A 21,448-nucleotide genomic window follows, 5' to 3' on the forward strand; every position below is an offset into this window, starting at 1 on the left:
ATGAATAAAAATTTTTTAAAAAAAAATCTAAGAGTGCTTGGACAAGATAAGACTTAAAATAGAACTAACAAGATTCTTACTTGGCTGTAAAAAAAAAAAGAAAAGAAAACACGGAGGTACTGGGTAGGTGCAGGCTTTTGAGGGAGTCAGGGGAGGCTTACTAAGATAGGTCAGCGTACAATGTTCCTGTTCTATGATGGAGTTTCCCTTTATTGTGACAATATTCTTTTAGTTTTTATACTAAAATGTCATTTCTATTATAAAGTACTATAATGATTGTATAATACTGTTATAAATACATTTCCTATGCTCTGTACCAAATGAAAAGCTATTAGTAGATTCTTCAAAAAATTTTTCTAATGTCTTATTCCTTAAAACCTATAAGTTTGGGGCTGGCGCCGCAGCTCACTAGGCTAATCCTCCGCCTTGCGGCGCCAGCACACCGGGTTCTAGTCCTGGTTGGGGCACCGGATTCTGTCCCGGTTGCCCCTCTTCCAGGCCAGCTCTCTGCTGTGGCCAGGGAGTGCAGTGGAGGATGGCCCAAGTGCTTGGGCCCTGCACCCCATGGGAGACCAGGAGAAGTACCTGGCTCCTGCCATCGGATCAGCGCAGTGCGCCAGCCGTGGCGGCCATTGGAGGGTGAACCAACGGCAAAGGAAGACCTTTCTCCCTGTCTCTCTCTCTCACTGTCCACTCTGCCTGTCAAAAAAAAAAAACAAAAAAAAAACCACAAACCTATAAGTTGGAAACTTATCTTAGTCTTCAGTCTTCAGAGTCATCGACTCAAATTTATTTTATCTTTACAAAAATTTTACTGCAAGAGAATCTGAATTCAAATATGGGGGTCCCTTCATTTAACTTATGTTCTGTCAGTCTAAATGACAGTCCATAGTATCCTCCAGAAAATAGGCTGATTTATTTTACAAAGACTAAGTTTAAGGTAGTTCTGGAATTTTTTTTTCTTTTGTTAAGGGATTCTGCACTGCTTTCAGTGTTGTTGGACTTTAATATTTTATTAAATATCCACAGAATATCACTAGGTAGAACTTATTTTGAAAAGTTGTCCTAGCCCTCAGAAAACTGACATGGTATGTAAGTATGGACCACAGCTAAGGGAAACATATTTAGCCAACCATTATATTGTAATTTAGAAATCAGAAGGAACTTATTTATTACAGGAACTTTGGCCAGAACTTTTACAGATTTTAGTAGAGAGTAAAATAATGACCTCTGAGAGCATGTTTCCTTTCCATTTTTCATAAGGAAAAGCCTTAAACCATTTTTCCAAAGGACAGTGTGCTGTAGCTACAAATAAATGCATTTAACTAAATAAAACATACGTTTTTAAAATGTTTATTTATTGGCTGACGCCACGGCTCAATAGGCTAATCCTCCACATGCAGCACCAACACACCGGGTTCTAGTCCCGGTCGGGGTGCCGGATTCTGTCCCGGCTGCCCCTCTTCCAGGCCAGCTCTCTGCTGTGGCCAGAGAGTGCAGTGGAGGATGGCCCAAGTGCTTGGGCCCTGCACCCCATGGGAGACCAGGAGAAGTACCTGGCTCCCGGCTTTGGATCAGCGCGGTGGCCGTAGCAGCCATTTGGGGGGTGAACCAATGGAAGGAAGGCCTTTCTCTCTGTCTCTCTCTCACTGTCTAACTCTACCTGTCAAAAATATATATATTTATTTATTTGAGAGACAGAGCATTGGTTCTCTCCCCAAAATGCCTGCAACAGCTAGGGCTAGGCCTGACTAAAACTGAAGTCAGTCCATGTCTCTCATGTGGGCGGCAGGGACCCAAATACTTGAGCATCTCTGCTACCTTCCAGGGTGTGCATCAGCAGGAAGCAGAGTCAGGAGTTTGAGGCGGGCATCAAACCTAGGAACTCCAGTGTGGAACATCGCCTGTTTGGCACAGTACCCACCCCAAAAATATTCTTCAGAGTTGCCAGGGTCATCTTACAGCATCATAGAATCTTTTTTTTTTTATTTTTGACAGGCAAGAGTGGATAGAGAGAGAGACAGAGAGAAAGGTCTTCCTTTTTGCCGTTGGTTCACCCTCCAATGGCCGCCGCAGCCGGCACGCTGCAGCCGGCACACCACGCTGATCCGAAGGCAGGAGCCAGGTGCTTCTCCTGGTCTCCCATGGGGTGCCGGTCCCAAGCACTTGGGCCATCCTCCACTGCCTTCCCGGGCCACAGCAGAGAGCTGGCCTGGAAGAGGGGCAACCGGGACAGAATCCGGTGCCCCGACCGGGACTAGAATCCGGGGTGCCGGCGCCACTAGGTGGAGGATTAGCCTAGTGAGCCGCAGCGCCGGCCAGCATCATAGAATCTTAAACCCAGATTCTAAGAAATGATTAGGAACCATAATGAACTAAAATCCTTCATCTGCCGAAGGGTTGTAATTCACACATGAATAAGACCCACAGCCCCTTTGACTGACCTGATGAGAATATGAGAATAAAGCTCTTGAGACAGGAAAAAAATGCAGAATTGATGCTGTGGCCATGGAGGAATGCAACAAGCCAAGTGGTAGAGGAGAAATACCATCTGTGCACAAATAAATATGGAGTACAAAATGCTTAGAATGTTGATAAAAGGTAATTACAGTGAAAGCCGTTGTAGGTAAAAAGATCCGTGGTGAAATATGCCAGCTGTAACCCAGTGGTTAGGAATCCAAGCCCTGGAGTCACACTGGATTTGGATCCTGGCTTTTCCACTGCGTAGACATAGAATGCTGGCAAGTCACCTATCTGCCTGAACGTCAGCTTCCTGTCCATGAACATGCAGCTCTAAAATGAGGGCAGTAATTTTGTAACCCATCTCCGGGACTGCAGTGTTGTTTACATGAGTGAGTTCCTGTCACTTTTTTAGAATAGGGCAAGGCTTACAGCAAGCACATGGCTCACTCTCTGGCCCGAGTCTGTGCACATATATTAGCTTCCTGGGGTCCTCCCTGCTGGTCCTAATGAGGTGGCTGCACCATATTCCCTCCCCGCTTTGGCTGCTTATTTGTCTTACTCTACGGTGAGACCTTTCTTCTTTCCCACAGCGCTCAGAACAGTGTCTGACACGTAGTCGGTGCTCAGTAAATGGTTGTTGGATGAAGGAAAGGAAAGTATATATGTGTGTATGAAACTTAATTATTCAAGGGTGATTTTGCATTAGGAATGGTGAATTTGGAGTGCACAAAATAGAAGTGGGGAGGTCAAAGTGTAGCAGTGTAGCAAGGCTGACAATGGAAAGGGAATGAGCAACAGGTGCACAAGTACGTGGCATCATTAGGAGCGGAGCATATTTATGGTGCATCGCTTCATTCTCTCGGCATTTCAGGATAGATGGGTTGTATAAACAGAGCCTTATTCATGCCATTCCAGGTGTGCTACTCACCATGCACTGTATAGTCTGTATAGTCTGTATAGTCAAAAGAAGCCAATAATTATTTTCAATTCCTGTCTCGTTACAGGCTGGGGATATAATAACAGAGCTGGAATCTGTAGATGATGACTGGATGAGCGGAGAACTAATGGGAAAATCTGGAATATTTCCCAAAAACTATGTTCAGTTTCTACAAGTCAGCAAAAGGTGAAGCTAGACTGTGTTCCTTGGCACAAGAACTCACTTGAACTGTCTCTTTGACGATCAGATATGTTTTTGCACTATTTTTTTAAACTGAAACAAAAATATCCACAATGTCCATGGTACACTAGAATTTTTTGAAAGCAGAAAACTTCTAGGTTTTGTAGTTAGCTTTCATTCACAGTAGAAATATGTATGGAAACCCATGAGCTAGGATTCTAGCGGGGAAAACATCTAACAGGCTTTTAGCAAGGCAGTTACCCGTTTCCCCCAGGGAAAGTGTCTGGTGCCGTGGCAGCCTGGGGAGGCTTACAAGCAAAAGTTGCACTTGGACATCTGTTTTAATCAGCACGTGAATTAACCATGCTTCCTCGTTTTTTACTTTAGTTTAAAAAGAGTATATTTGACATTCTACATGCTGAGCTATCAGGCCTTGGTTGGTAATCTAAATTCCATTTTTGATATTCAAATTAATTCTAGCAGCTTGAGCACATTAGCCTCATTACCAGGGCAGACCTGTGCTTCAGCAGGAATAGTCTGTTAACGAGTTGGAGCATTTGTAAGGACGTGGTGAAGTCCGCCCATCCTCACCGAACGCTCCTTGCATTTCCCATTTGTGTAAGGAACTGCGGGACATCAGCTTTTGATGTGTCTTGGACTGAAGACCCACTGCCGTCCCTGAAATGCCGTGCTAACACAGCTAACCCCTCCACGCGTGTGCCATACTTACTTCTTTCCTCAACATCCACTTCATGTTAACAGGGTTATTATAAAGCACATCTTCTGAATCTGCAATCATTCCTTTGACAATTACTGGTACCCAAAGGAAAATCCATTTTCTTTGCATTACCCCAGTAATACATAAAAGCTGTGTCTTGTTGTGACAGTACATTATGAATCACATACAGTGTCTTAGAATGCAGAAGAACTCTTAGGATGGAAAACAGTGCCAAGCTGCACAGCTCATTTCTTTGCAGTATAATCAGAATGAGAGGCAATTTAAGAGGACTGAAGGCTGGTACTTTTTTCTGTGCATCCCTGCATAATGATCAGGATAAATGAAGAAACACTTTCCTGCTATCCGTTGTTACACCTTCCAAGCTTAAGGTAATGGTAGTTCTTTACATGACTGAATGAATGGCATGTTATGGGCGAGAGCCAAATGGGTTGAAGACAATCTACCAAACAGATCAGTGAAGTAGAATTTCATTGGAAATGGAAAACACTTTCCCAACAATATCCTTGACTTTCTTCTGTTTTTAAGAAGAGTTTCATATGCTGGACCACTTTTTAGCTTCTGTCGTTTTTTCTCATTGTCCAGAATGTTAGGCAACCAGTGGTCACACCATTACATGAGCATGGAGTTATGTAAGAAAGATAATATTCACTTTGTCTTTGACTTAGGTTTATCTTCCTGTTCTTTGGTTACATTTTATTTTGGAGTATGGGACCTGTTTATTCCTAAATTGTGTTTTGGATAAAGAAGAGAGTACAAAGAAAATTCTTAACAGATTTCACTTGAAAGTGATTTCCTCAGAAATCAGTGACAAAATGTTATCAAAATGAAATCCCCCTTGGCAGCTGTACGACAGCAGGAAGCAACATGGAGATATGGAATGGGACATAAATTATCTATCTTTGCCTGTATAATTTTAAAATCTTTTATTGAACATTCAAAGACCTATCTTCATTGGAGAAAAATATCCTCAAATTTTGGCCTTCTGTCAGCAGAATGATACGTGCAATAGTTGTATATCTACTTGACACTGTAATAAACTGAACTGAACTTTTCAAAGCACCTTTCTCATCTGAGTTTTTTGACAGTGGAGATTGTATCTTTATATTTCCAGTTGTTTGCACCTTACAGGTTGGTTGGTTGGTTGGATGGATGGATGGATGGATGGATTGATGGATTCAGGACTTTCATATACATCAATACTATATCACTGTCTTTTGTTTTTGTTAACAAAAATCTATATTGAAATAAACTGCAGCTTAATGTCATTTCACTCTATCATGCTCTTTTTTTTTTTTCTTTTGCCATTTATTTCCCATTCAGCTGACAGAAGGCAAAAATGTAGCCTGTGGGTTTGAAAGCAAGACTCAACCAAGTTTGAGGAGAAACACAATTTTTATATGTAGTAAATTTCATTGGGAGAGAGAGGAATGTATTCCATTTCAGTAAGTTTAGGTGAAAACCTCATACTTTTCTTCCCAACCTCCTCAAATCCTGAATCTGAGTCTTTTTTTTTTTAAGTAGGTTAAAAGTGAAGAAGCCATTTAATTATAATCTTACCCGTAGACACTAAAAGGCAGCACATCTCTATGAATGATACCCCCGGATACATGGCTAGATGGACATCAAGGCCTTGAAATCTTTTTGTAACATTCAGAATGAAAGAAATCCTTGTGTTTATCAAAATTTACTCTTAAAACTGTCATTTAAAGACATTTTTCTGTAGTGCTGTAAGTTAATACTCTTGATAATCATTGTTTAGTTTTTATTCAGTTTCTTAGGCTTTGATAAATATACCTAGAAAAAATAGTGATGAATACGTGGACTACTAACAGAATATGTTCAGTATAATCATTAATGGTTTATCCCTTTTAATTAATGTCAGAGGCACATTGGTGATGTGATTCATGATTCAATGTCATTTTGAATGCCATTGAATAATCCTTTGCATTTTTTTTTCAGAACTAATAGGAAATCATTTTCTAACCTATGCTTTTAAAAAGTAAACTTCATTGTCATTCAAGAAGGAATGAAATACAAGTCTTAATTTAGAACAACACCGCCATCTAGTGGCCTGTCACTTAGTTACAAGCTCATCCTGTTAAACCATGCCAGAGTCCTTGGAAACCAGACGTCAGCCTGCAGAGATTAAATGATTTGCCTAAGGTCACAGAATTACTAGAAGAGCCTAAAGTAAAACAGTTCTACTGATTCCCAATCCAGTAGTTTTCCCCTTTGTGCTCAAAATTGATAACATTGTTCCTTTAGCAGTTGAACAAGTATAATTGATCAGTTTTGCTGGCTTTTCTGCAAAAGTTGGAACTTCGTAGTACAGTGCTTAGGATCGGAAAGAGCTACATAGAATACATTTAAAGCCTGGAATTTCTCTTTCCTGTTGGCTTCACAGTTTAATGTAGAGTTTGTATCTTTGTTCCTAGAAATTCAAACATGAACTGAATTGTCATTGGAGATTTCTTTTTCTATTTAATAGGGAACCTTGAAAGGTTTAGAACGTCAGATCTTGTACAAGTATATCTGTGCTCTCGGTATCAGCAGAGCAGTGTCAAGCCTAGGTTATCATATAAGTACAGCACAAAACATGGTTGTCTAGTATTTTGAGTCTAACAGATAAACCTAAATTCTGTTAAGCTAACATCTATATTTCAGAGTCTCTGACACATTCTAGATTGTTTTTTAAAGGAATTTTAGTTCTATGTATACTGTGGTGGTTTAAGCCTGCAAACTAGACAGTAATTCAAGTAAATCTTTTTCAGGAAAAGTAGTGATTCGAATTCATGATTTAGAGGGGCTGGCATTGTGGTGCAGTGGGTTGGGCCACAAGTTGAGACGCTGGCATCTCATATCAGAGATACATGACAACTCATACTGAGTTTCAGATACTCTACTTCCCATCCAGCGTCCTGCTAATGCTCTTGGGAAGGCAGTGGAGAAAGGCCCAGGTACTGGGGCCCTGCCACACATGTGGAAGAGCAGGATGGAGCTGGCTTCAGCCTGGCCCAGACCTAGCCATCAGTGGTGGTGATTTTGGGAAATGAACCAGCAGATGGACGATCTCTCCCTTTTTGTGTCGCTGCGCATTTCAAATAAATACATATTTTCTTAAATTCATAATTCTGAAATGAATGCCATCTATTGGTTATCTTTGTACTTTTCACAAAAATTAACCCTGATTATTATTCTATATTTAGTTCTTTATGATTAAATTAAAAGGAACAGCTGTATTTATTCCCCAGTCATTTGGAAGTACTTTCCTGGATGGAGAGCCTCCTGACTGAGTGACCATTGGTCTCTGGGCTCCCAAATGACCCGCAGCTGGAGAGCAGAGTTGCTGCTTCCCAAGGGCCTCAGAACATTTGGCTTACTCCCCCAGTACAAGACTATAGCTAATGGGGCCAGCTCTATGGTACAGCAGGTTAAAGCCACAGCCTGCAGTGCCAGCATCCCATATGGGCACCACTTTGAGTCCCAGCTGCTCCACTTCCAATCCAACTCCCTTCTAATGCACCTGGGAAAGCAGCAAAGGATGGCCCAACTCCGTGCGTCTGTACAGCCACGTGGGAGACCCAGAGGAAGCTCCTGGCTTCAGCGTGGCCCAGCCCAGTCATTGAGGCCATTTGGGGAGAGAACCAGCAGCTGGAAGATCTGTCTCCTTTTCTCTCTCTCAGTAACTGCCTTTCAAATAAGTAAATAAATCTTTCTTTAAAAAAAATAATAAAATGCATAAAAAAGACTATACCTAAGGTAACTCTAGGGAGTAGTGGTATCTTGTTTTAGACATATGAAAGTACTGAAGGTATTAAAAAATAAACAGATGAAAAAAGATCCACTTCATCACTGTAGCACAGATGAATGTGGGGGAACTAACAGAGGCCTTCGCTGTCAGAGTGGCGTGGCCAGGCTGTCAGTCCAGACTCCACTGCATTGAGGAGTTGCGGGTGCAGCTCGAAAGCAAGAGACCGCCTGAGCACTCACGTGTTGTGTGTATGTACAAGGCCGCCCTGCGCGGGTGTGTCAGCATGGCGATGGAGGGCCTCCGCTCTGTTGCTTGTCATATTCTAGTTGGTGAACACAGAAACAGGCTGTTTATGAAGAGGAGGAGGAGGAGGAGGCCACACGAGTTCAGCACTTCAGAAAAGACAAGAATCTGCACCACATTCTCATATAGGGCTGCCGAGCAGACCCCCACCCACTGTGGTCCCCACGAAGCCAGCAGCCAGATCACTCATGCTGCACGAAGGGAGCTCTCCTGCAGGACGTGGCAGTGGGCACCGCTGCCATCAGCCCGTGAGTGGTGGTAACACTGACCGTGCCCACCGGGCAGTGGGACAGCATGATCCAGTGTGGCCAGCTGCTTCCGGAAAGTGACGCCCAGGCCCCGGTACAGAGCACAGTGTGTGCAGCCCGGTTCCTGAACGCCACGGTAGCCAAGGAGTTGGTTCTAGACTGAAGTAGGTGTGAAGGGATAAGTTCGGTGTGTGGAACGCATACCCAGAGTAGGACAGACAGACATGAAAATGCAGCAAATCCATGAGCTAGCTGGTAGTACATAAAATACATGGGTAGTATTTTTGTGAGTTTTGACGATTAGGTACATCATACAGCTCAATGTACAGAGCATTTCTGTCGCCCTAGAAAGCGCTTTCATACCCCTTTCCAGCCACGTTACCCTCCCCTGCCCCTCCAGAGGCAGCCGCTGTTCTGATGGCTGTCACCACAGGTGAGTGTTTCTTCTGTTCTCTCTTCTGGCTTCTTTTGCTCAATGTAATATTTTTGAGAGTTTCCCATGTGGAGCCAGCAATTACTCATTCCCTGAGTGGTTTTTGAACATAGGAATATACCAGTTTTTTCACCCATTCTCCTATTTGTTTTTCAATTTTTAACTACTAAGAATGAAACTGGGGCCGGCGCCGCGGCTCACTAGGCTAATCCTCCGCCTTGCGGCGCCGGCACACCGGGTTCTAGTCCTGGTCGGGGCGCCAGATTCTGTCCCGGTTGCCCCTCTTCCAGGCCAGCTCTCTGCTGTGACCCGGGAGTGCAGTGGAGGATGGCCCAGGTGCTTGGGCCCTGCACCCCATGGGAGACCAGGAGAAGCACCTGGCTCCTGCCATCGGATCAGCGCGGTGCGCCGACCACAGCGCGCCGGCCGCGGCGGCCATTAGAGGGTGAACCAACGGCAAAAGGAAGACCTTTCTCCCTGTCTCTCTCACTATCCACTCTGCCTGTCAAAAAAAAAAAAAAAAAAAAAAAAAAAAAAAAGAATGAAACTGATGTGAACTTTTAAAAACATTTTTTTGAAAAGACTTAGATTTATTTTATTTGAAAGGCAGAGTTACAGAGAGGGAGAGACAGAGGTATCTTCTATCTTCTGTCTGCTGGTTCACTCCCCCGGTGCCTCAATGGCCAGAGCTAGGCCGATCCAAAGCCAGGAGCCAGGAGCTTCTTCTCGGTCTCCCATGTGGGTGCAGGGGCCCAAGGACTTGGGCCATCTTCTTTTGCTTTCCCAGGCCATAGCAGAGAGCTGGATCAAAAGTGGAGCAGCCTGGACTCAAACTGGTTCCCATATGGGATGCCAGTGCCCTAGGCAGCCCCGCTACACTAGTCCCAGATTTGGATATTTTTAAAGATTAATTGTATTTATTTGAAAGAGTGACAACTTCCATCCACTGGTTCATCCCTCCAAATGGCTGCAAGGGTCAAGACTGGTCCGGGCCAGAGCAGGAGCCCAGGAACTCCATTCAGGTCCCACATGGGTGGCAAGGGTGCAAGTCCTCGGGCCATCATTTGCCGCCTCCCGGGTGCGTGGAAGCTGGATGAAAGGCAGAGGTAGAACTCCGCCCATCCTAGGCAATCCAGTATGAGACAGTGGGCATCCCAAGAAGCTTAACCCGCTGCTCCACAGTGCCCACCCCGTGACTGGGTGTTTAGTGACATTAAGGCATTATTGGAATTCGGAGGTATGCTAATAGGACTGTGGTCATGTTTCTAGTTAATTATTTTAGAGATACAAGCCCAAACGTGTACATTTGATACATTGTATTTGCTTCAGAATAATCAGGGAGGCCAAGTGTTGGGAATTGTGCAGAACTTGATGTTTTACCCAACTTTAAGCTGTAAAGTCAGTCTGCCCTGGCTTCATAGGTTCTGGAAGAAGATCTGGGTAAGACGAAAAGACATATAAATATATAAATATAAACTACATTTTATTACGGCCAATAGTTTTTAATAGCAGCCAGTTTCATATTTGTTTGTGTCAGTTTCCCATGCCCTCCAAATCTCAAGGAGAAGATGCACAGAGCTCCTCATTCAGTGGAGTGAGTTACGAGAGAGGAGCACCAAGATTTACCGCTTTCCCAGCAAGCAGAAGCAAGCCTGCGTTTTCCTGGGGAGACATTACCTCACCCTCAGGGTTGCTCACAAGGACGCAGATGCAAGCCTGAGAGGTGGCCCAAGCAGAGAGCAGTCAGAGGACTACAGTCTTGGCATACTTAGCAAGAACGTGCAGGAACACTCGAGGCCCACAAGCAGGCTGCCTCTCCCAAATCCACAGCTCAGCCTGACACATTCTTGGCCAGACTTGAGTTTTCACATGGGTAAATTGCTCTTGTGGCACTTGATTAATCTAACCAACAGAGGCGAGAAGCAAATCCATTCAGATTGTCCCATTCGACATTTAATTAAGGCTATTATCAGTAAGATTCAAAGCAGCAGATAAAGCCACCCTGTAGTATTGATCAGTCATGCGCTGGGGCCTCAGACGCTGAGTTATGAGCAAGTCCTGGGGTTGACCAGTAGGACTCAGTGTAGGCCCGAGGCATTCTAAGATCAAAGTATTCATTGTAATCTGCACAAGGAAGGCTAAACTGATCCGCCAAACTTTGAAGTCATGCTCAGTAGTTAGAAGGACGATAGAGGGACAAAAAAGCAGCCACCCCTGTCCTCAGTGGTACATTTTTTGCCCACATACAAAAGTATAAACCCCTTGGGCACAAGCCACTTCAGTTCAGGGTTTGTTGTTGGCCCTGATTTGTATCCTCGCTGCATTGATTAGATCACAGGGCAGTGTCTCCAGGTCCCATTAAGACTGTGTTCATGCTCCTGTCTTTATACATTCAAATTTGGGAGTTGCTGTTGATTGAGGCCTCAAGACGTCAACAGTGATACCTGAGTTTTTCTGTTTTCACAGTACATGGACAGGGATGACGGCAGCAGATCAAGTCTGAAGCTGCCACTTGATAGGGGTCGTGGTTTCGAATCAAGAGCACTGTGGTGAGGCCAGTGCTGTGGTGGAGCAGGTGAAGCCGCCACCTGCAGTGCCAGCATCCCATATGGGTGCAGTTTGTGTTCCGGCTGCTCCACTTCTGATCCAGCTCTCTGCTATGGCCTGGGAAAGCAGTGGAAGATGGCCCAAGTCCTTGGGCCCCTGCACCCATGTGGGAGACCTGGAAGAAGCCCCTGGCTCCTGGCTCGGGATCAGCGCAACTCCGTCCATTGCGGCCAATTGGGGAGTGAACCAGCAGATGGAAGACCTCTGTCTCTGTCTCTCTCTCTCCGTCTCCCTCTCCTTCTCTCTGTATAACTCTGACTTTCAGATAAATAAAACTTAAAAAAAAAAAAAAAAGCACTGTGCTTCCAACTGGGGGCAGTTTTGCTGCCCAGGGGCCATTTGGAAATGTATGAAGATATTTTGACATAACTGGAGAGAACATACTACAGGCATCTAGTGGGTGGAGACCGATGATACCAATAACTTCTGAGCATCTTACAGAACATTCAGGATGGTTCTTCACAACAATGAATTACCCGGCCTAAAATAGCAGTAGTGCCAAGGTTTGGGAATCTAAGAATTCCCTTCCCTCTCTCCTGCAGCGTAAGGTATGTTTTCTCCTCCTGGGCCAGGGTGCTGGTTTTCCCTCCCCTGCACAGAACTGGCACCTGTAACTCAAGCTTCTCTCCCGTCATCCCTTCTTTCGCCCAGACCTTTGTCTCAGCCAAGAGGAGATAGTCCCTTTCTGGAGACTCATATTTTGTGACAGCTACCTCACTGGGTGTGTGGAACAGACAGAGGTTAGGGTGGCATAGTCGGAAACCTGTTTGATATAATGGGAGCAAGAGCCAAGAATAAAGGGACTTTATTTACATCTTTATCTCCAGGTAAAGTGCTTGCCCCATAATGTGGCCTCAGTTAACTTAAGCCAAATGAGTCAGCTTTTGGCCAGAGTCACCAAGAGAAAGAGTTCTCTCTCTCTCTCTCTCTATATATATATATATATATTTAAGATTTATTTATTTGAGTCAGTTACAGAGATGGAGAAAGAGCACTCTTCCATCTCTGGTTCACTCCCCAAATGGCCACAATGGCAAGGGTTGGGCCAGGCCAAAGGCAGGAGCCAGCAGCTTATTCTAGGTCTCCCACATGGGTGGCAGGGGTCCAAGCACTTGTGCTATACTCCGCTGCTTTCCCAGGCACATTAGCAGGGAGCTGGATCAAAGTGGAGCAGCCAAGACTTGAATTGGTGCCCATATGGGATGCAGGAGCTGCAGATGGCAGCTTAACACCACAGCACTGGCCCCAAGAAAGTCTAGGGTGGCAGAAGTGTGGACAGTCTGAGTGGCGGCCACTCAATCAGCAGCTGCATCTCACCGGGTCTGTAGAGGATTTGCCTTTACCCTGGTGCCTGAGACCCAGTGCTTCCAGCAGCCACAGTTTGTTTCCACAATTTATATCCCTGAGAAGGGGGGTCTTTAATCTGCAGCTTTTTGAGTGGCACACCATGTGGCTAGGCCACTGTCAACCATCCAAGAGTCAGTAAGAAACCTGACAAGGTGCATTGAACGCATTGGCCAGGTCTGACAACAGCATTGAGTTCTACCCACTGAGCAGTGACCACACCCACTTTAGTTCTGTACAGCTGCTGCAGAGCTTATGCAGCCACAACCGCATGCTGAACGTTTTTGTTTTAAAGCATTTATTTGAAAGGCAGAATTAGAGGGAGGGAGGGAGGGAGAGAAGAGAGGAGAAGAGAGAGACAGAGTTAGGGAGTCTCTGAAGTGAAGGCCCCATGGAACCAGCAGATACGGGCAGTGGCGTAGGAGATAAATGGTTTCCAAGTCACTATTAACTGCTGCTTCAAACACAATTAAAATGATGCTAAGCCCGCTGCATCCCTGTAAACACTAGTTTTACTCGGCCAACAAGGCCAGTTTAGTGAGGCGGTCTGTCTCCAACACCCAAAGCCTTCAGTCAGGTGTCAGGCTTCCTTTCAGATGGTGACATCTCTGCAGCTACAAGGGGACTGGCACTGTAAATCCATCTACACAGTCCCCAAATCTTACTTGAGGAACAGACCCCTGAATTTTGCTGGAATTTATCAGACAGCCCTGGTGGTGGAGTGTGATGATACCAGTCAAGACCCATGAGATTGAGGAGTCTGGCTTGAGAAACACTAGCACACCATAGCGACAGAGTAGAAGCACTTTTTTTTTTTTTTGACAGGCAGAGTGGACAGTGAGAGAAAGGTCTTCCTTTGCCGTTGGTTCACCCTCCAATGGCCGCTGCGGCTGGCACACCACGCTGATCAGGTGCTTCTCCTGGTCTCTCATGGGGTGCAGGGCCCAAGGACTTGGGCCATCCTCCACTGCACTTCTGGGCCACAGCAGAGAGCTGGACTAAAGAGGAGCAACCGGGACAGAATCCGGCGCTCTGACCGGGACTAGAACCCAGGGTGCTGGCACCACAGGCGGAGGATTAGCCTAGTGAGCCACAGCACCGGCCAGCACTTTTGACTAACCCCCAGCTCCCCTCTGGTGGCCAGTGACAGGGGCGTGTGTTCCATGAACCCATCGCTAATCTAACAGTGCCTTGAGTAGGAAAGTCTTCTCTGAAACTTCCTGTGTGCGTCAGGCTCAACACCCAGCAGCGGCGGATGACATACACCAACAGTGCACTGAGGCGGCCCAGAGGGCCTGACACACAATGTGTATTTTGTAAATGTTCAGAAATCTTTGCTTTTCCTCACTTTAAAGTTTTGCCCAAAACCTGTCAGATGAATTCAGATGTTTTATCTCCTTATTTACCAGGTATTGGCATGGTCTTGGTCTTTATCAATAAAGAGCCAGAATATATCTTACCCTTGTGGTCCAAGAGGCAAAGTATATTTTATAAGCATTTAGCAAAGAAACTAATTTTTTTTAATTATTTTTTTATTTGAAAGGCAGTTAGGAGAGACAGAGAAGTCCACTGGATCATTCCTCAAAAGGTCACCATGACCCAGGGCTGGGCCAGGCTGAAGCAAGGAGCTTCTTTCAGGTCTCCCATACGGGTGCAGGGGCTCAAGCTTTTGGGCCATCTTTTGCTACTTTCCCAGGCTATTAGCAGGGAAGTGGATTGGAAATGAAGCAGCTGGGGCGGCACTACAGGTGGTTTAACCCACTGCGCCACAGCGCCAGCCCAGAGGAATCTAATTTTCACAACATTTTTATTTAGTCTATTTGTGTGTGTGTGTGTGTGTGTGTGTGTGTGTGTGTAGAATACAGGTCTAATAAGCAAAATGAAATTCATTCTTATGTAGTAGGAGATAACATTTCACTCCAAAGCTGTTAGTAATTCTCATCAAAATCAATTGCAAATTCCCATCTGTTCACAGTGGGGCTGGTGTTGTGGTGTAGCTGGTAAAGCCACCACCTGCAGTGCTGGGCCCCTGCACCCACATGGGACACCCCAAAGAAGCTCCTAGTTCCTGGCTTCAGCTCAGCACAGCTCTGGTCACTGTGGCAGGACAGAACTTAGGGAGTCAATGTACAGGGATCCCAAGCAGCTTTATGACATAAGCACTGGAATGATTTTAGCCTGATTCTTTCCATTTAGTAATTTTGGGCTGAACCCCCCAAATGATTCTTTAAAACCTACCAACCCTACTGGAATCTGACAGGGTAGTGGCTGTTTTGACCCAATACTGTTTAGGAATGTGGCACAGGATGCTTCAGATACTTAAAATGCTTCAACTTACTCCTTCAACTTTACGATGGTGTAAAAGACTATGAAATGGACTCTGGAAAAAAATTTTAATTTATTTGAGAGTTAGAGCCAGAGAGAGGTTTTCCATCTGCTGGTTCACTCCCCAAATGACCATAATGGCCAGAGCTGAGCTGATCTGAACCCAGAAGCCAGGCACTTCTTCCAGGTCTCCCACCTGGGTGCAGGGCCCAAGGACTTGGGCCACCTTCCACTGCCTTCCCAGGCAAGAGAGCGCTGATTCAGAAGTGGAGCAGCCAGGACTCGGGACTCGAACCAATCAATGCCCATATGGGATGCCAATGCTGCAGGCTGGGGCTTTAACCTGCTGAGCCACAACACTGGTCCCAATCTGAATTTGATCTTTACCTGGGCAGATAAAATAACTTGCTGGCTTTCTGGGGTAGCAGCAAGGAGCCAGTTTCCAGTAAGCCAGTGTGGTCACAAAGGTAAGCCAGCACTCCTAATGCTGCCTTGAAAACTTTGAAGAATCCACCAGAGCTTCAGACAACCAAGTAAGTAGAGCCAAGGATTAATGGTGAACATTGAACATCCTTGTAGCATGGATGACCACGAAGCAGTGTGGTCAGGAGCCATGCTGGCACAGGTGCAGCTATAAAAGCTTCCTGGGAGAGTGGGGGCCAGTTCTGAGTCCCTGCTGCTCCACTTAAGATCCAGCTCCCTGGGAAGCAGAAGATGGACCATGTGGGAGACCCTAAGCAGCTGTTAGCTCCTGACCAGTCCAGCTCCAACCTTTGCAGCCATCTTGGGAGTGAACCAGCAGATAGGAACTCTCTGTAAACTCTTTCAAATGAATCTATAAAGAAAAAAACTCATTAGTGGTAGTGCTGTTCTGTGTGCAAAATGGAATTACCATGAGGTATCCCATCTCTGTTGTCACAAAGAACTTTTTGCCAAAAGCTTTTAGAAACCACTCATTCTGCTTGGCTTACTGTCTTCTTCCCCCTTCGTCTAAGCCCAACTTCCCATAGTTAAAAGCCTGTATAATTATATCGGGTCCACCCAATCCAGCAATTTCTCCCCTTAGTGTGCTGTTTCATAATGAGCACTGTTACTCCACTTTACATGCTAAAGCAGCCAAAGTGTTTTCAAAACAAGCGTTAGTTTTGTTATAACAGCCATGTTTTTTAGCAAAAAGGTCCTTGTTAACTTTAAAGATTCAAATATTCCCTGGGCACAAGTTTATTTTCCTATGAAAGACAAAAGTAAAGTCATTTAAGTAGAATCAAATTTGAAAGGAATGTTCTGAAGCAAACCATCACAAATAGGACATTTTATTTGTCACTATTAAAGTCTAATTTTTAAACAGATTCTTGGACGGGTGGTTCGTAGCCATCAGCTCGTTCAACTTTTGCACCCGTCTCATCCCCAGTGGCTTTTCCAGAACTGCTACCTTCTCCGTGAAGCTCCATGAGTTTTCCCACTGAAAGAAAGAATACAGTCCATGGGTTACAGCGCATCACATCGTGTTTGATAATTTTCAGTACTATGCGCAAAGGGGACCCTTATCTGGCCTTAAAAAAAGGACAATGCATGTGTCCCTGGTTTTCAGGAATCCCAGGAGCTCTCACTTACATTCAAACTTGGGCTTCTTCAGCATCTTCACTTTTCTAACGAAGACATCATGGAGAGGATAAATAGATTGGCAAGCCTTCTCTATGTCTTTCCCAATGCTGTCTGGGATCCTGCAAACCACCAGCAGTGACAGATCAGATGAATAAACGTCCTGGGTTCACACACTTAAAGGGATAAGCCATGTCCTGGGATGTCTACATCATTTAATCCATATAAACCTTTACGTAAAATTGGTAAAGGATAAATTACCTGAATCATGTATCTGGCTACCAAATGGGAATATCAGAAAAATGTAATTTATCATCGGACATCATCTGGGACCGAAACTTTTTTCATCACTTATTCCCATACATTATTAACTACAGATTTTATGTATTCAGTGTATTTCCTAATTGAGGCAAAAAAGTTTCCTGTCCTTAAATCTCCTCTCCTGCTAAGACAACTCTGTCCATAAAAAGCATTTAACACTTTCTCGAAAAGGGACACTACCAGAAGAATTCAGAGAAAATTTAAAGAGGTCGGACTCCATCTCATCTAGCATGCCACGGTTAAGATGCCACAGGGCAGCCACTACCTGCAACATCAGTACCCCATATGGGCACAAGTTTGTGTCCAGCTCCCTGCCACTGGCCTAGGAAAGGAGCAGAAGATAGCTTAAGTGTTTGGGTCCCTGCCATCCATGTGAGAGACCCACATGAAGCTCCTGGTTTTGGCCTGCCCCAGTGCTAGCCACTGTAGCCATCTAAGGATGAAGATTTCTCCCTCTCTCAGAAATAAAAAGATCTTTAAAAAGTAGACACTTGGGGCAGGCACTGTGGCGTAGCAGGTAAAGCCGCCGTCTGCTCCACTTCCGATCCAGCTCTCTGTGCTGGCCTGGGAAAGCAGTAGAAAATGGCCCAAGTCCTTGGGTCCCTGCACCTGTGTGGAAGACCTGGGAAGAAGCTCCTGGCTCCGGATCAGTGCAGCTCTGGCCATTGTGGCCATCAGGGAGTGAACCAGCAGATGGAGGATCTATCTCTTTCCCTCTCCTTCTCTGTGTAACTAACTTCCAAGTAAAATAAATCAATCGTAAAAAAGAAAAAAGTAGACACTTACAATTTATTGACTACTTCTTTCAAGTCATTTGTTTGCACCTCCCGTGTCATGATTTCCATCATCTTCTTCCGGATCTGGCGGACCTGCTGGTGCTGAGCATAGGAAGTCTTCCGTATCTGATTGTTGCGTTTTTTGGTAAAACCAACACAGAACAGACGAAGCAAATAGCCGTCGGTAGTCTTGACATCAACATGAGCTTCAATCATGGTCTAGGAAAAAAAAAGATACTGGCAGATATTAAACAGCAACTCTTTTAACATTAAAAAGTTGGAATGCTAAACACTCAATGCAGTATAAACTATCACAGTAACATCTAATTTACAGAACAAACTGCAGATGTGACCTGATACCCCAATTCTTTTTTTTTTTTTTTTTTACAGGCAGAGTGGACAGTGAGAGAGAGAGACAGAGAGAAAGGTCTTCCTTTTGCTGCTGGTTCACCCTCCAATGGCCGCTGCGGCCGGCGCACCGCGCTGATCCGATGGCAGGAGCCAGGTACTTATCCTGGTCTCCCATGGGGTGCAGGGCCCAAGCACTTGGGCCATCCTCCACTGCACTCCCTGGCCACAGCAGAGAGCTGGCCTGGAAGAGGGGCAACCGGGACAGAATTCGGCACCCCGACCGGGACTAGAACCCGGTGTGCCGGCACCGCAAGGCGGAGGATTAGCCTGTTGAGCCGCGGCGCCAGCCCTGATACCCCAATTCTGACTATCCTTTTTAATCTAATAGTCCAAACAGCTGTCTTCAAGTCCACTGTTACTGTTTACTGCACACACCTTAACCCTTACACCTTTTGCATATACGTGTATGCATTTAACAATGGCCCATCTATGCAAGATGAAAATAGGTTAAAAAAGGAACATGATGGCCTACATTTAGGGTTTGCTTTTTAAAATGTGATCTGAATAGGTGAAGCATTACTGTAATATCAATATGTGTACATTAAAAAATGCTCTGTAAAGTCCAAACTGAAGCATGTTAAGGATTCAATATTCAATTCATAGCTAAAATCAAAATAAAAACCCAAGTTCATGGTTGTATAACCTGAATTTGAAAAGCAGAACTATCTTAAACAGTGACAGAAACTGATTTCCTTCTTTGCATTTTCCAGATTTCATACTTCAGTTTATAAAAAAGTGAACTTCAATACAAAGAGGCCTTAAAACATTTCCAGAATGAGAGCCATAAAACCTTATGGGAATGTCAGAAATAATGTAACGGTATAATCAGTGTATATCAATATCATTTGGGACCGAAACATTTTGTCATCATTCATTCCCATATGCAAATACCCCAAGGTGGATGATCAGCCAGACACAGTTAATAACCTGAAATGATACTTTTGCTAATCATGTTTACATGGATCGTTGCTGCACACCAGTTCTCTCCCACTATCTATCTATATCCCCAGAGGTAAATCCAAAGTAGCCAAAGACACTTTTTTTTCCTTATAGTCTCCCAGATTTTGAAATCCAGAGATATTCTGAAACAAGGCGACGCTGCCCACTGACACCCGGATCTTCACCAAGTCAAAAAAATCTTTCCTGATAACCAAATTATTAAATCTTGGCTTCAATTCATAAACAGGTTAGTAATCAGAAGGACCATAGCTTGCCTACTTATGCTCAAACTCAGGGGTGCCTACCCCAGAATTAACATTCAACAGTACCGGGAAAACAGGAATTGAGAACGAATCTAAGTTCCAATTACACGACTCGCTCCTTTCTGTCATCACACCCTGACATGCTGGGTCACGCACCCCGCTGCACCACAGGCACACAGGGGGCCTCTAGTCTCACCTGCCATTTTTTGACCATGGAGCACATTTTGTCCCGGGTAAGATCCATGCCGTGGAAGTTAGTCAGGCAGTTTTTGCCCTGAACATCCTCCGTAATCAGTTTGAATTTTCTAAATGCAACTTCATCGTTCTGCAGGTCAGCAAGACTCACTTCAAAAACACGCCCCTTGAGTCCATCAGACGCAATTTCTACAGAACGAGCATTAAATAAAGTCTTGTTAGCGTTAGGAACTACACAAGCAAAGTCAAGCCTACGAAGTCTTGCACCGAGTTGAGGTTAGACATTAAGGTAACAGAATTACAATGCCTGGCTTTAACAAGTATCCATCTAGATGAATGATCAACAGTGCTCATCAGAAATTCAAAATAACCCGCACATCTCAGTACCGTGTAAAACAGCAGCGGTACCGAAGCTGCAACCAGGAGCTGACAGTTCCCTAGCGTCTCCGCGGCCAGGACTCATGGCAGAACATGCTACAGTTCCCGTGCCCCCGTGTAAGGAAACAGAACAAGATACTCACTGGTTCCTTGGGTCCTCGTGACCAGTGTTTTCCCAATATTTCGTATGTTGAACATAGCAGGTGCCTTCACATCATACCAATCTTTCTTAGAAAATGGGTCCACCCTGAATTTTAAAAACACCTTTAAGATTCACTGCATTATCACATAATTCCGACTGCTTTTCTAAGCTTTCTCCTTCCAGTACCACTTGTTAAGAGGCTAACTGGCGATCTGATTCTGGGCTAAACTTCGCCCGACAGTGAAGTTAGGAGCGCAGCTCCTCCACGGGCTGCCACGCAACTCAGGCAGCCCCGCGAGTCCCGACAGCCGAACTCTCCCCAGCAACACGGCTCAACCGCCGCGTCCGCAAGGCCCCGAAAGCTACGACGAGCAGCCAGCCCGCCACGACACAGCAACCAACACGGCCAGGCCGCCGCTGTTTGCCGTGCACCAACTCCCCCCGGCCCGCGCAATCCAACCGGCATCTTCGCCATCCGGCCCACGCCGCGACCAAGGGCCCACCCGCTCACTCCAGCAGAACCCCAGAAAGCAAGTCTCCACAACAGCCGCCACTTACACTTTCTTCTTGGCTCCCTTTTTGCCGCCTTTCGTAAGGCGCTTGTTCTTGCCGACCGCCATGGTGGTGCTCAGAGAGCCAAAAGGGCGGAAGTACAACTCGCGCGAGAACTTAGGCGTACAGAACGGGGCGGGGCGCGTCGTTTACGTGACCTTTGATCGTTTCTTCTTCCTGCCTCAAGAATATCGCGACAACAGCGAGTGACAGGCCGCCCACTGAGGCTGCGACAGCGCCCTCGTGTGTCCGGAGGCCGTGCTGTGGCGAGGCGGGTGCCTGGTGGCCTTCGGTCCTTGGGAATGGCTGCCGGCGGTGTCTGAGGCTGTGACGTGAAGTAAATTTCCGCGGAAGGAGACGCCGGCTGGACTCGCCGTCCAGTGTATGGAATCAAGCAACAGAGCCTGGTTCAAGTGCGAGTTTCGGCGCCACTGAGCCTTGCAAACGCTCTACGCGTCAGTGTCGTGTACTTCACGAAGTTGGTGGGAAACTGGAATTTAAGAATAAGTTTATTTTGTTGAAAAAGCATTTGAGCCGGC

The 21,448-nt window shown here is 45.4% G+C and overlaps 2 protein-coding genes and 2 non-coding genes across 41 annotated transcripts in view; 1 reads left to right on the top strand and 3 right to left on the bottom strand.

Moving 5' to 3' along the window:
- SH3D19 (SH3 domain containing 19) overlaps positions 1 to 5,584 on the top strand; it is a 202,364-nt gene extending 196,780 nt beyond the window's left edge. For 35 of the 36 annotated variants that reach the window (XM_051819352.3, XM_089302362.1, XM_089302363.1 and 32 more), the window contains one exon: positions 3,468 to 5,375. In XM_051819352.3, the coding sequence (XP_051675312.2) occupies positions 3,468 to 3,590 (123 nt within the window). In that variant the 3' untranslated portion in view covers positions 3,591 to 5,375. Of the gene's footprint in view, positions 1 to 3,467 lie in introns of all 36 variants that reach the window. The other variant, XM_070047426.2, reaches the window with a different exon arrangement.
- A 4,771-nt stretch (positions 5,585 to 10,355) lies between these two features.
- On the bottom strand, positions 10,356 to 21,003 carry RPS3A (ribosomal protein S3A). 3 transcript variants are annotated; one of them, XM_002716902.6, is made up of 6 exons: positions 20,916 to 21,003; positions 20,359 to 20,462; positions 19,839 to 20,026; positions 18,040 to 18,248; positions 16,945 to 17,054; positions 16,613 to 16,792 (listed from the first exon to the last, which is right to left on the bottom strand). In XM_002716902.6, the coding sequence occupies exons 1-6, from the start codon at positions 20,975 to 20,977 to the stop codon at positions 16,671 to 16,673; spliced, it is 795 nt and encodes a 264-aa protein (XP_002716948.1). In that variant the 5' UTR covers positions 20,978 to 21,003; the 3' UTR covers positions 16,613 to 16,670. The 3 variants fall into 3 exon arrangements, with proteins under 3 accessions (XP_089158500.1, XP_002716948.1, XP_089158501.1); XM_089302374.1 differs by lacking the exons at positions 16,613 to 16,792; positions 16,945 to 17,054 and adding an exon at positions 10,356 to 10,490; XM_089302375.1 differs by lacking the exon at positions 18,040 to 18,248.
- On the bottom strand, positions 17,223 to 17,288 carry LOC127483339 (small nucleolar RNA SNORD73). The gene has a single exon (XR_007909534.1). It is a non-coding gene; the product is annotated as a small nucleolar RNA SNORD73 (small nucleolar RNA).
- LOC127483338 (small nucleolar RNA SNORD73) lies at positions 19,239 to 19,316 on the bottom strand. The gene has a single exon (XR_007909533.1). It is a non-coding gene; the product is annotated as a small nucleolar RNA SNORD73 (small nucleolar RNA).
- Positions 21,004 to 21,448: the final 445 nt, after the last annotated feature.

Source organism: Oryctolagus cuniculus, chromosome 8 (genome assembly GCF_051225735.1).
Source record: "Oryctolagus cuniculus isolate XC-2025 breed Fujian yellow rabbit chromosome 8, ASM5122573v1, whole genome shotgun sequence".
NCBI classification, from domain to species: Eukaryota; Metazoa; Chordata; class Mammalia; order Lagomorpha; family Leporidae; genus Oryctolagus; species Oryctolagus cuniculus.